General features: G+C 39.7%; 2 protein-coding genes across 2 annotated transcripts; one reads left to right on the top strand and one right to left on the bottom strand.

Annotated features, from left to right (window-relative positions):
* Window positions 1–3,100: 3,100 nt before the first annotated feature.
* Window positions 3,101–4,405, bottom strand: LOC104771113 (transcription factor MYB72-like). Its single transcript, XM_010495585.3, has 3 exons — window positions 4,189–4,405; window positions 3,952–4,081; window positions 3,101–3,847 (listed from the first exon to the last, which is right to left on the bottom strand). Exons 1-3 carry the CDS (start codon window positions 4,325–4,327, stop codon window positions 3,193–3,195), a joined length of 924 nt encoding a protein of 307 aa, XP_010493887.1. The 5' UTR covers window positions 4,328–4,405; the 3' UTR covers window positions 3,101–3,192.
* A 3,398-nt stretch (window positions 4,406–7,803) lies between these two features.
* Window positions 7,804–11,997, top strand: LOC147919152 (uncharacterized). The gene is made up of 5 exons (XM_087503867.1): window positions 7,804–8,457; window positions 8,732–9,271; window positions 9,347–10,547; window positions 10,608–11,316; window positions 11,421–11,997. Exons 1-5 carry the CDS (start codon window positions 7,804–7,806, stop codon window positions 11,995–11,997), a joined length of 3,681 nt encoding a protein of 1,226 aa, XP_087359993.1.
* The last annotated feature ends 1,261 nt before the right edge of the window (window positions 11,998–13,258 follow it).

The raw sequence follows: 13,258 nt of genomic DNA, 5'->3' as shown, positions 1-13,258 counted from the left end.
TAAATTAATATATTTATTTGTCTCAAATTAGTTTTAAAATTTTGGCTTAATATATCACTAAATTAATAAAATATTATTGTTCTGTGATGTTATTAATTTATAAATATTTCACAGTAATATAATTTTATATATTGTATATAATTGTATCGTAAAAACCGTATGTCGTCACTATTCAAGACCAATCTATAGTGCTGTCCTTACCAATGCCATAAACTCAAATATCCCAATATTAGTGTGATTTGCATGACAGTACACATGTTTCTATAGATTTTGTTAGGGGTTATTGAAATGATATTATGATCTGCAGGTAGTACAATTAAAATCGTATACGTGGAGTAGAAGCTCAACAACATTAATCACATATGCATATGTTTGGTTCTAAGTGGATCGATGCATGTGCTCTTCTTTGCATTGAGAAGCGTTGGTACGTAATAAAGATTCTAATGTGGTCAAAAGTCAAAGCTTCTATACACTTTGTTTATCTTATATACTAGTACAGACTTAGAAATGTTTACTTCTGTGATTTTAATCATAGCCAATAATGTCTTCATTTTTTTTTCTTGACCATATTGATGGTATAAATACAAGCACAGTGAAATTAAATTATTGTTATGAATGGGGACCTCTTCATCATTTTTTTTTTATTATTATTCAACATCGATCTTGAGTCTTATTTCTTATGTATGTATACATGTTATATTAATTATTAGCTATATAAATATATTTATGTATGTATAATACTAATTTTAAACACAACACCATTTAGACACTGTTTTCTATATGACTATATTGGTGCTAATCTTCAAGTTTTTAACATATTCATTTTTTGTTAAACTGCATAATGTTAGCAAACGAATTAAAATTTCACAAATATTTGTAAATAGTCTCTCAGTCTCTCTTGCAATTTGTGTTTAATTCCATATCTTTAGTTATGTACAATCACAATCATGACATCTCACTTTGTCCATGTATGTAATTGCCAATAATGGGATAATTCATAGTTGTATCGTTGTTTTGGTTGGACCAATGCTCTAGTTAATCTGTTTATATCAATCATTCATCTCTTAACTTGCAATTTTATATGGATCTGTGTTTTGACACAACACGTCAGTATTTAAGCGTTTACACCAACTGATATGCTGCGTTAACCGAGTTAATTCCATATCAGTTTTTTTAACTTAATACTCTCTCTCTCTCTCTCTCTCCTCTCTCTCTCCTCTCACTCACTCACTCTCTCTCTCTCTCTCTCTCTCTCTCTCTCTCTCTCACTCACTCACTCACTTCTCACTCACTCACTCTCTCTCTCTCACTCACTCTCTCTCTCACTCACTCTCTCTCTCTCTCTCTCACTCACTCACTCACTCACTCTCTCACTCACTCTCTCACTCTCTCACTCACCTCACTCACACTCTCTCTCTCTCTCTCTCTCTCTCTCTCTCTCTCTCTCTCTCTCTCTCTCTCTCTCTCTCTCTCTCCCTCACTCTCTCTCTCTCTCTCTCTCTCTCTCTCTCTCTCTCTCTCTCTCTCTCTCTCTCTCTCTCTCTCTCTCTCTCTCTCTCTCTCTCTCTCTCTCTCTCTCTCTCTCTATCTCTCTCATTACATATAGAATGATGTTTTGGAGTATATAGTTAATAGGGTGATTAATGAGTACTCGAACACAAGTAATAAAAAAACAAATACTCAGGGTAGGTTAGAAACTTGGAACAGTACCGTCTTTGCGATGCATGGAAATAGACAGTTTGACATGTGTTTAGTAAGATCTTTGGTACCATCGCTGTCTCAACTTAAATATATTGCACCCCAAAATTTAAAGAGTATGAGACTGATCGTCACAGTGTCGCTGTATAAGACTACTTTCGGCGACCAATCGCAAGAATTAATGGAATCAGCTAACTTTAATCATTTCAATTCCTTTTTTTTTTTTTTGGTTTTTTGACAATTGTAATCTTTTTTGGCAACAACTTTTATATTATCTTGATGAAAACAGTTCAGTCACCGGAAACATATATCTTTAACCCCGTTTCCTTTGTTTTCGTCGGCTTTTATATTTTTTGCTGTTGCATTCAGTCGTCGTCTACGACACGGTGCTGCGCTACATATGCCCTACACTGACTATATATGAAGTGTAAATGAATTATTCTTATAAAAATGAACAAACACATATATATATATATATATTATTTTATGAACTAACATGGTTAAGAAGAAAGGGAAAAATAATATCACCAAATTTTACTCTAACCAACATGGTATTTTCTTTTAGATTGATATGATTATCTAGCAATATTTAACCAAAATTAAAAGATTGAAAAAAGAAAAAAAGATGCATTATAAGTTTATAACGGTTGTGTAATTAGAAAATAAAAATGAACAAGTTGGAGTTAAACAAAAGAAGCAATAGCATTATAACGGTTGTGTAATTAGCAAGTTGGAGTTAAACAATACTACTAGAGTACTAGTTATAATAAAAATAACTTGCTGTTGAGTGTTGACCCTCGTCCCTCGAGGCCTCGACTGCTGATCCATTGCTAACTCTGTCAGTACAGCATAGATGCTCATTTCCAAATCCGGACCTTTTTTTTCAGAGAAAGTACTTTTTTGATTCGTTCAAATTAAAACCAAGTATAAAGAGGACAAGGATTCAAAGAACATAGAAGGGCATTCCCCAATGCCACAAAATTAAATCTTAAGGTACATTTTTCCACCAACAAATCGATGGATGACAAGATGACCACTTTCAAAAGACGAGGTGACGTTGATGAAGGAGTTGTAAGAGAAGCGATATAACATTACGGTAATGTCATTACCTAATGACTACTATATATATTGTAAACCCTCACATCTCATACAATTAAGGATTCTAATCTCATAGGAGTCAGGGCCATGATTCTCGCCGAAGAGCTACTTGAAGTAGAGCATACGCCAAGCTAAATGGCCAAGCTAAGGATCTTCCATGACCACAACCAAACCTTCGACAATTTGGAAGGAAACACAGGAAACAAAGATTTGTTCATTCTTTCTAGTATTAGTTCTATGGTTTTTTTCTTTTTTGTTTTCTTCTGTTCTGTCACATGTCTATAAAACATGTATAGATTTTAGCTAGGATAATTCAGATTGATATTTTGATCCATGTAACATAGTAATATACACTCAACAATCAAAGGTAAAGGCAACACATCATTGGTCATGCATTTATAGACATACTTCTCCGACAAAATTAAAATCATCAAAGTAAGTTTGGTTGTCCATGAAGTTAAACCACTCATCGTACTCATTGTTAGGACAAAATGTAGGTGAGGTTGTATCAGCCATCTGTCTCCACAAATCGGATACTCTGTTTGCGTCTTCAAATCCGCATGGTATATCCTGTTGAGGATATTGATCAAATGATTGTGATTTGGTTGCCTCCTGAGTCACTCCGCCCGTGGTTGAGATGTGAGTTTGGTCGTTGTTATGAAGAAGAGACTCTAGAGGAGATAACATATCGTTGTTCTGAAGAAACTCAGAAGTTATATCATCAAAGTCATCATGGTCGAGCAAGAATTGGATCTCGTCGAGTTCATTAACCTCATGAATCTCTGGTTTTGTGTGCATACACTGGTCTTGGGGATGTGACCAAGTAGCTGAGTCATGGTTGTCCTTTAACTCCGAATGCACTTCTTCGTGAGCTCCTTCACAGTTCTTGTTATGATGATCTTCTGCTTTTGTGCTTTGGTCATGAGTGCTAGAGATGGATGAAGAAGAAGAAGATGGAGTACTACTGAGTCGTTTCTTGAGATGAGTGTTCCAAATGTTCTTGATCTCGTTGTCGGTTCTTCCGGGCAAGAAGGAGGCTATCTTTGACCACCTGATCATATATATCAATTAGTCTCTCTCTATATACTATTGTCTAATATAAGTATATTATAAGGAAATATAATGAGATGAGTAGGGATATATATGAGTACAAACTTGTTTCCAAGGGTTTGGTGATAGTGAATGATAGCATCTTCCTCCTCTTTGCTAAAGTTGCCTCGCTTCACGTCCGGTCTCAAATAGTTTATCCATCTCAGTCGGCAACTCTTCCCACATCTCATCAATCCTATATATATACATATATATATCATTCATTTTATCCCTTACTTAGTTACTGAAAACTATATAGTAGTAATACTATTACTGAAACATGCATGAATAAAAAATACTAACCAGCAAGCTTGGGAAGAGATCTCCAATTCTGATGGCCATGTTTTTGGATAAAGGTGATGAGAGTGAGATCTTCTTGAGGGCTCCATGGCCCTCTCTTCACTTTGTTCTTGTCGCAGCATGGTGCTCTTCCTTTCCCCATTCTCAATAACAACAGTTATTTCTCTTAAGCTACCTTCACTTTGTGATCTTTCTGTTACTCTGTAAATGCAATTGTCATGTTTTTTATTATCATCCGGAGCTCCTATATATATCATATAACCTGGTCCTTTACGTCAGATGTTCTATAATTATTAATTAGAGATTAGATTTTCCACTCCATTCAATTAAAAAAAAAAAACTTATTTGAGCCTTGACCTTGAGGCACTTCACTCGCATAGAGAGCCCAAAACTCCAAAAGCATGGAACGTACGGAAGATAACGGCAATTTAACTGTTGTGTATTGTGATTAACCTCAATTTTGGTTTTAGTTATATGTCGGTGTACAGATTACAATGTCCTTTAATTATTAGTGTTTTTTCCTTGTTTTTTTTTCCTTGATTCATTGATGAGTCACGGGAAAATATGTATATTAGCTTGAGCAACATGACGGAAATAGTTAAATTGTTTTAACCTTTCTGAATTATTCAGTTTAAAATTATTTTATACAAAAAGATTTTCGACTTTTCTATTTTGTATTCATCGATGACGGCAATACTTTAGATTTTGATATAAAGGAGCATTGTAAACTGTTTGCAGATAGATGTTTGTGTCTGTGTAAAAGGCCACAAGGGCCATGCCACAAACAAACGTAGCACCAATTGGAGTAATGAATAAATATTTATTCCTAATTGATTTATAGTATCAGTTTGTTTATTGTTTATTAATCATGGCACTTTTATTATTTGACATTTAGTTCAGAATGAGAATTTAATAATCCTTTTCTTTAGCTTATTAATTCATTTATTTATTTTTATTACTGTATTTCTTTAAAACTCAACCCACATTATCATCACCATCATCATATATTCGAAATTTAGGTTATATGTATATATATATATATATATATGTTTACACTTTCTGCTCTTTGCTATGAAGTTTTAATACAAATTTACTTTCATGTTGGTAAATGTGTATATGGATAATAATATAACTGCTCATCAGGGTCTTAAATAAAGGGATTTTTGCTAGATCTACCACATTTGATATAAAGCTTTTCTAATCTACCACAATCACAAACCCTTTTCCATTCTACCACAAGAAACATTGCAAATGACATAAATACCCATATGTTTATTAGGTGGAAATATAAAAAAATGTGTAATTTATATGACAAAAACACACACTCAACATGTGATAGACCATGCGGACATAGTACAGCTTCTGCTTCTGACTTAGCATTTATTGCATCATTTGACTGAATTGGCAATTAATGTGGATAAAAGAAAGCATCACTGGGTAAAAGAAAAGAGATGTTAATACATAAAATAAGAATAAATGGATTAAAAAGAAGAGAGACAAAGAGAGAGATTTGTGGATATAAATTGTGAGAGATATTAATTTTGATGTTGTATGTGCCAACAATTTAATAAGAGTTGTGGACAATATAATTCACTAAAATTTCCTTGTAACTATGAAGCATGTGGAGGACAATATGACATATGTAGTAGATATGTTCATTGGTTGACAAGTGGGCCTGGACATAAAATAGACTGTAGACATAAAAGTATACTGGAGACAACTACTTAATTGGTTGTCAAGTGATTGTGGACAAATAAGTATTGTGTGGACAAGTAATTGATTGGTTAACATCTGTGTGTGGACATAAAAACAGACTGTAGACATGTTCATTGGTTGACAAGTGTGTGGATATACTGAAAATGCAAAGAACGTATATGTTAAAAATTGATAAATTGAATTACATAACAAAAGGATAGCTTAGAGGACATTTTGAAACTACTAATGGACAAACTGAAACAGTTGTCCATTAAACATTGAATGTCTACAACTGACAACATCTTGTCCTAAAATAATTGTCTATTAAATGGTATTACGGAGTTCTCGAAGTGAAACAATATCTCCATGTAGAAATCTCTCATACAGCCGAGCACGAAGATCATATGATGAAGTCTCCGTCTCCATTTGCACCACGCCGAACGGTACTCCGGAGAACAGCTTCCGCGATCTCTGTGTTCTGACGACACAAAGCATCTTGCAGAGGATTCCAACCAGAGGCGTTCTGGAGAGTTACATCAGCCCCGCCGCAAAAACGTCATCGGCGTGAGACAGAAAGGAACGTCACGGCGGTCTAGGACGGCGGAGATTCACTCCACGACTTGATCTTGGCTTACTAAGTCAGAACCATTGTAGATTTGTTCCGGTTCGGTTAGTTTAAGCAATAACGAAACAAGAAGAAAAAAATAAGAGTTTTTCGTTTTAATTAAAAATTGGGCACAGAAAATGAAAAGACAACACAACAATATAAAACACGATAAAGGAGAAAAAAAAAGAAAAAGAATATATCTCATTTAGAAAACAAAAAGATAAAGAATCAAATATCATGAGGGTTAATTTCGTCATTTTACTTGTGACTTGTGGTATTTGCTGAAAGAAGTACACAAATGTGGTAGATCCCACAAGTTTGGTTTCATAATGTGGTACATTTGTTAAAAAACTCTTAAATAAATAACAATATTACATTTCAACTTCTCCTGTTTGAGCTCTCTCGCCCGGTTCCCGAGGAAACCCTTCTCACTCACTGTTCCCCCACCCTGCTTAGTTTCCTCGCTGTTGCCGCTGGTCGGTCGGTGCCTCGCCGACTAGCTTCTGGTCTCCAATGGGTAAGAGGAAGAAGCCTCGCCCGCTAGCTTCCTTTCTGCGCACTCACCGGGATGCGTCTCGTTCCTCTGCTTCAGTCAAGGTTGCAAAGTCAAATCCGGTTCGTCCTGTTTCAGTTGCCGAGTTTGTGTTGCCCTCCCCTGTTGATGCGTCTTCCCCGGTTCCCCCGGTGCAGCCAACGGCAGTTTCGTGCCCTCCCAGCGCACTCCCAGATCTAGATCTGGATCGGCAGCAGACTATCGGCTCTGTGCCCAATTCGTCCCCAGCTTCCGTATCTGCTCCTCTGACAGTTGCTGCTGGCTTTGCTTCTGTTACGGCTACTGCGTCCCCAGCTTCAGCTCCTGAGGGAGATGCGACTGTCTCGACAAGTTCTTCTCCTGTAGCGGTAGCTACATGCAATACCTCTCCATCTCTCAGTGCTCCTAGTGATGGCACTGCGTCTCGTATGGACAAGGCATCCGCTAAGCCGCGTTCGTATGCAAGTGTAGCTAGCCCGGGAGGGGGTTTGTCGAAGATAGGTACCCCTGCTACCCATGTCTGTGGAGTTCCTTTTGTCCTAATCCCAGATTAGAATATTGCCGCTACCAAGGAAGAGTTCAAGGACTACATCTTCGCTCAGTTTCACGGCCCTCCCCCGGACATGGGTTGAATTATTGGAGTTATCAATGCCCTCTGGGCTCGTTCGGGGCCTCGAATATTTGTCCATCGCATTGGTCATGGGACTTTCCTCTTGAGGACTCCCAACCCCAGACTCGAGCAATACTCTTGAGTCGAAACCTATGGAATATTGCGGGTCACCCAATGTTTGTGGCACCATGGTCTCCAGACTTCACCCCGGAAAAGCCTCCGTTGACTAAAGCGCAGGTAATTGTGGAGTTTAGAGGGATACCATACCTCCTCTTCAACGATGAAAGTCTATCTCGTATAGCTTCGGCTGTGGGTGATTCGAAGGCCTTGCACCCTGAAACTGCGAGAAAAGAAATTTTTGAGGTTGCTAAGATCCTGGTGGAAGTTAATCTTCTGCAAGAACTCCCATCCAAGATTATATCTGGGTATAGTGATGGCAGGGAATTTCAGGTTGACGTTAACTACCCGTGGCTCCCCCCCAAATGCAGCTCATGTGGTGAGTTCGGGCACTTGTCTCCACGATGTCCTAAACCGCATCCCAACTCAGACCTGCCCAAGCATCCCCCAAGGTCCAAGAGCAGGGATTCTCGTCGACCAGATGCTCGTCGAAGGTCAAAGAGCAAGGGGCCACGTCAGGGTAGAGTTGTCGCTCGCTCTAAGAGTCTCCCTTCGCCGAGACAAGAGGCCGAAGTATCTCCTCAGCAGGCCACGGTTGTTCCCCCCTCTCGGTCAATCTCTTCCCAACCTAATTCTTCTACTCAGGAAACGCCAGGATCATTCCCATCTATCCCTGTTTCAGAGTCAGGTGATGACAGACCCTTTTTCTTGGTAAATCAGAAGCATAGCAGCCGCAAGGCTGCGACTGCCTAATCCTGTATATTAAGTATGTTTTTTGGATGGAACATTAGAGGCCTTAATAGCCATCGTAGGCAACGTTTTACTAAGAGTTGGATTAATATCCACAAGCCTCTTTTTGGAGCTTTTTTGGAAACCAAAGTGCAACATAGTCATTCAGGGAGAGTACATAAAGCAATCCCTAGAGGATGGAAGTTTTTTTGGTAACTTTGACAGTCACAATACAGCGAGAATTGTGATTGTGTAGGATCCAAGGTTATCTGTGGTAATATACAAAGTCTCAGCTCAAGTCATTACTTGTGGTATCTTCTCTTTGGCAGACAACATCAATCTCACAGTGTCCTTCGTGTATGGGTTTAATCATGTGGAAGAACGAGTCACACTCTGGGACGAGTTAGTCTTCCTGCACTCCTCCACTCCACTTTCTCGAAGTCCTTGGGCAGTTGTAGGTGACTTCAACCAGATACTGAGGAGTGAACACAACTCCGCTTTTCCCTCTGCGGATATTGATCTTCATGGAGTCAGTAATTTTCAGCTAGCGCTTCAAGATTCAAATCTCTTTGAAGCTCCAGCCAAAGATCTTCCCTTCACCTGGTGGAACCATAGGGAATCGGATCCTGTCTCCAAACGTATTGATCACGCCCTCGTCAATGAGCATTGGGCAAGGTTGTTCCCAGATGCTTTTGCAGAGTTCTTGGAACCTGGTCAATCTGACCATGCTCCCTGTCTGTTCACAGTTCCTATCCTGCAGCACGCGCGTACCAGACCTTTCAAGTTCTACAGCCAAGTCACAGATCACCCAGACTATTCTGATTAGGTTGAGACGCATTAGACTCCAACTTCTGTTATTGGCTCCAATCAGTTCAAGCTTGCTCGTGCCTTAAAACTTCTAAAGCCTTGCTTGCGGAGACTGAATAGGAATCATTGCAGTGGGATCTCAACTCGGGTCAAGGAAAAGGCTGATGAGGTCGCTGAGCTTCAGAGGAGGTTGCTAAATTCTCCAAATGTTCCACTAGCAAGAGAGGAGAACGTAGCTATTGAGGAATGGAATAAGCTGCTTACTGCAGAGGAGAAGTTCTATATGCAGAAGTCTAGAATTCAGTGGCTTCATTTAGGGGATAAGAACTCCTCGTTTTTTCATAAGGTCGTGATCCAGAGGAACACGCAGAATCATATCCACTTCTTCTCCGACGCAAATGGTAGAAAAGTCTCTTCTCCCTCTGAGATGAAATCACATGCGGTAGAGTATTTCAAGTCTGTTTTAGGTTCCACGACTCTCCCCTCGTCTCCTGTTACTCTTGAGTTCTTACAGGATCTACTCCCATTCAGATGCTCAGCTTCCCAAGAAGAGGATTTGTTGAGTGAGGTTACAGACGAGGAGGTTCGTAATACCCTATTCGCCATGCCATTGAACAAGTCCCCTGGGCCAGATGGCTACCCCGCTGAGTTCTTCCGATCAGCCTGGCCTATAGTCGGTAAGGACCTTATACTAGCCGTCCAAGAATTCTTCAGGAATGGCCGGCTTCTTAAAGACTTGAACGCAACTGTAATTACCCTTATCCCTAAAACACCAGAGGCCTCTGTGTTGTCTGAGTTCCGACCTATCAGTTGCTGCAATTTGGTGTACAAGCTCATATCAAAGATTCTGGCAAACCGCCTGAAGCCCATTCTCATGCAATGCATCTCACCGAACCAGGCTGCTTTTCTCAGTGGTTGCAGCATAGGAGACAATGTCCTCCTAGCAACGGAACTCATTCGGCACTACGAACGTGGTGCATGTAGTAAGAGCTCCCTCCTCAAGGTTGACATCCGGAAGGCATTTGATACTGTATGCTGGGATTTCGTTCTTAAGATCCTTGAGGCTCTGAACTTTCCTCCTCTCTTCTGCTCTTGGATCAAGGAATGCATCTCTACGCCTAAGTTCTCCATCACTATTAATAGGGAGTTAGCAGGTTATTTCAAAGGAGACAAAGGATTGAGACAAGGGGATTGTATCTCTCCCTACCTGTTCATCGTGGTTATGGAGGTTCTCTCGAAGATGCTTGATGCAGGATTAGTTAAAGGCAAGTTCTCTGCACACCCGTTGTGAATTTCTCCTCGACTGACCCATCTATCATTTGCAGATGACCTTCTCATTTTCTCTGACGGCTCCATCTCCTCTTTACGAGGAATAGCTGAAATCCTGCATCAGTTCCACGCATTCTCCGGCCAGGAAATGAACCCTGATAAGTCAGATCTCTTCCTTGGGGGCTTCTCTGAAGTGGAGGCTGCAGCGATATCTACCTCCATCGGCATCAGACTTGGTACTTCCCCAACTAGGTACCTGGGTCTCCCTTTAAGCCCGACAAAACTATCCTTGGCCACCCTTCAACCTTTCATCCAGAAGATCACAAGCAAGTTACACTCTTGGACGTCCCAGTACCTGTCTTATGCCGGGAAAGTTCGTCTAATTGTCTCTGTCATTTATGGAAAGGTGAATTTTTGGAGCCAAGTCTTTGTGCTCCCCAAGGGTTTCTATAAAACTGTTGACTCTCTTTGTGCCGCATTTCTGTGGAAAAATGCGACCTCCTCTGCAAAAGGAGCAAGAGTTTCTTGGGCGGATATCTGCAAGCCTAAGAGTGAGGGAGGTTTGGGTGTAAGGCCTTTGGAGGAGTTTGCTACGGTTTTTAGATTGAAGCAAGTTTGGTACTTATTTACCAACTCCGGTTCTCTCTGGGTACGCTGGTTAGATCACAATGTCTTTGGTCGTAGGAGCTACTGGCTTATGGAAACCTCTCCGCGGCTCTCTTGGACTGTCAGAAAGATGTTGGAGTTAAAACCCTTATTTAAAAAGTATGCCCGCTGTCAGGTGCGAAACGGGAGGAAAGCTTTGTTCTGGTTTGATTCTTGGACCACCCTGGCCCCCTAATTGACCTCTTTGGAACCTCGGGGCCAAGGGAATTGCGTATTCACCGTGATGCAACAGTCTGGGATGCCACAAGGGATGGACAGTGGCACCTACCTCATGCTCGGTCCCCACAAGCAGAGCAGCTCCACACGTGCTTATTCTCTATCAATCCTCCGTCACAATCAAGAGGATCTGACTGGTATCAATGGAGGAATTCGTCAGGTTCCTTCTTGGAAAAATTCTCCTGCAAAGGTACCTGGCTACAAATCCGTGAGCCCTCCCCTGTTGTCTCGTGGTACAAAGTAGTCTGGTTCAAAGAGGCTGTCCCTAGATTCTCCTTCATTCACTGGCTGGCAACATTACGCAGACTTAGTACAAGAGATCGACTGCGTCAATGGGGAATGAATGTCCCTCCTCAATGTGTGCTCTGTTCTTCAGGTTTGGACTCCCATGACCATTTGTTCTTCGAGTGTGACTACTCGAGAGCACTATGGGTGGGGCTTGCGGGGAGGGTTCGAGCTCACCCTCCTACCTCCCTCCAAGCCGCCGCTCCATGGGTCATGGCTACTCCATCCACACCCCACATTTCACGAGTAAGATTCTTCAACTCCTCCTACAAGTCATAGTTTATATGATCTGGAATGAGAGAAACCGCAGGATTTTCTCTGCTGAACCTTCTTCGATTGGCTTTGTTAAGACCCAAATCGATCGAACTATGCGCAGCTGTCTCATCTCCTTCTCGCCGGAGGCTACAGACGCTACCATCTCTCTCCTTAAATATTACTTTGGTTGTATTTATAGCCCACTCTAAGTGTGGTAAAGCTCATCTTTTGTAAGGAAAAGGAAAAAAAAAAAAAAACTTCTTATTGTTGTTCCATCGCTCTCTCTGTTAAGAGCTCGGTCATTATTTTTTTGGTTTCATTGTAAAATGTAACCTTTTTTATTTGGTATAAATTTAACATTTCACCAAAAAAAAAAAAAAAAAAAAACTGTCATCAGCATTTCAGTTCATTTCAGTTCATGGTTTAAATGATATACATTTACAAGTTCATGGTTTAAATGACATATATTTACAAGTTCATGGTTTAAATGGCCTGTATTTAAAAGTTCATGGTTTAAATGACACTTTTTGAATTAAAACTTCCATTAAAACGACGTCGTTTTGTTAGTAACAGAGTGATTAACGGCATAGTAACGTCTGTTTGTAGGTCAATTATCGGATTTAACGTCATGTCTTTTTTGGCCTGGTCAACGAAACTTCATGTTTAAAAAAGCTAGTCAACGAAAATTGATGTTTTAAATGGCGTACAACAAAGTTCATATTTTAAATAGCCAAAATTTGAAAGTTCATGATTTTAATGACATTTTTCCCAATATATATATGTATAATATGTTAGAGAAATTAATTGTCAGGTACTCTGTCCTCGCCTCGAACATGCTCCTATATTTTATATACACACTAATATCTGCTGTTTAAAGCAGATCCCTCTTCCTGAGATTTGAAATTTATTTATCTAAAGTATCTACGACTACGATCAATGAGCATGATCATCTGTGGAACTCAAAGTTTCTTATAAAAGAAACATCAAAAAAGTAAACCAAAACGAAATTAAGAGTAAATGATGATGATTAATTGGTAGGTCGTGTTTAATTAAAAAAAATGATGATGATTAATTCATATATCAATGCTTTCTATAAATTAAAATATGGCATGGCATATGGCATGGCTAAGACTTCAAACCCACGCCAATAGGCTTCGATGTGAGATTGCGCCAAAAACCTATCGATCATCCGTATTCCGTATATAATCTAATTTATTTTAAACACGTAAGTATGCAATTTTATATCGGTCTAATGCATGCATGATATACTAAAATAGGAATACCA

This window comes from Camelina sativa, chromosome 20 (assembly GCF_030686135.1).
Source record: "Camelina sativa cultivar CO46 ecotype springtype chromosome 20, ASM3068613v1".
In the NCBI taxonomy this organism is placed as follows: domain Eukaryota; kingdom Viridiplantae; phylum Streptophyta; class Magnoliopsida; order Brassicales; family Brassicaceae; genus Camelina; species Camelina sativa.
The sequence above is the reverse complement of the archived record's forward strand: the minus strand, read 5'-3'. Positions and strand labels throughout refer to the sequence as shown.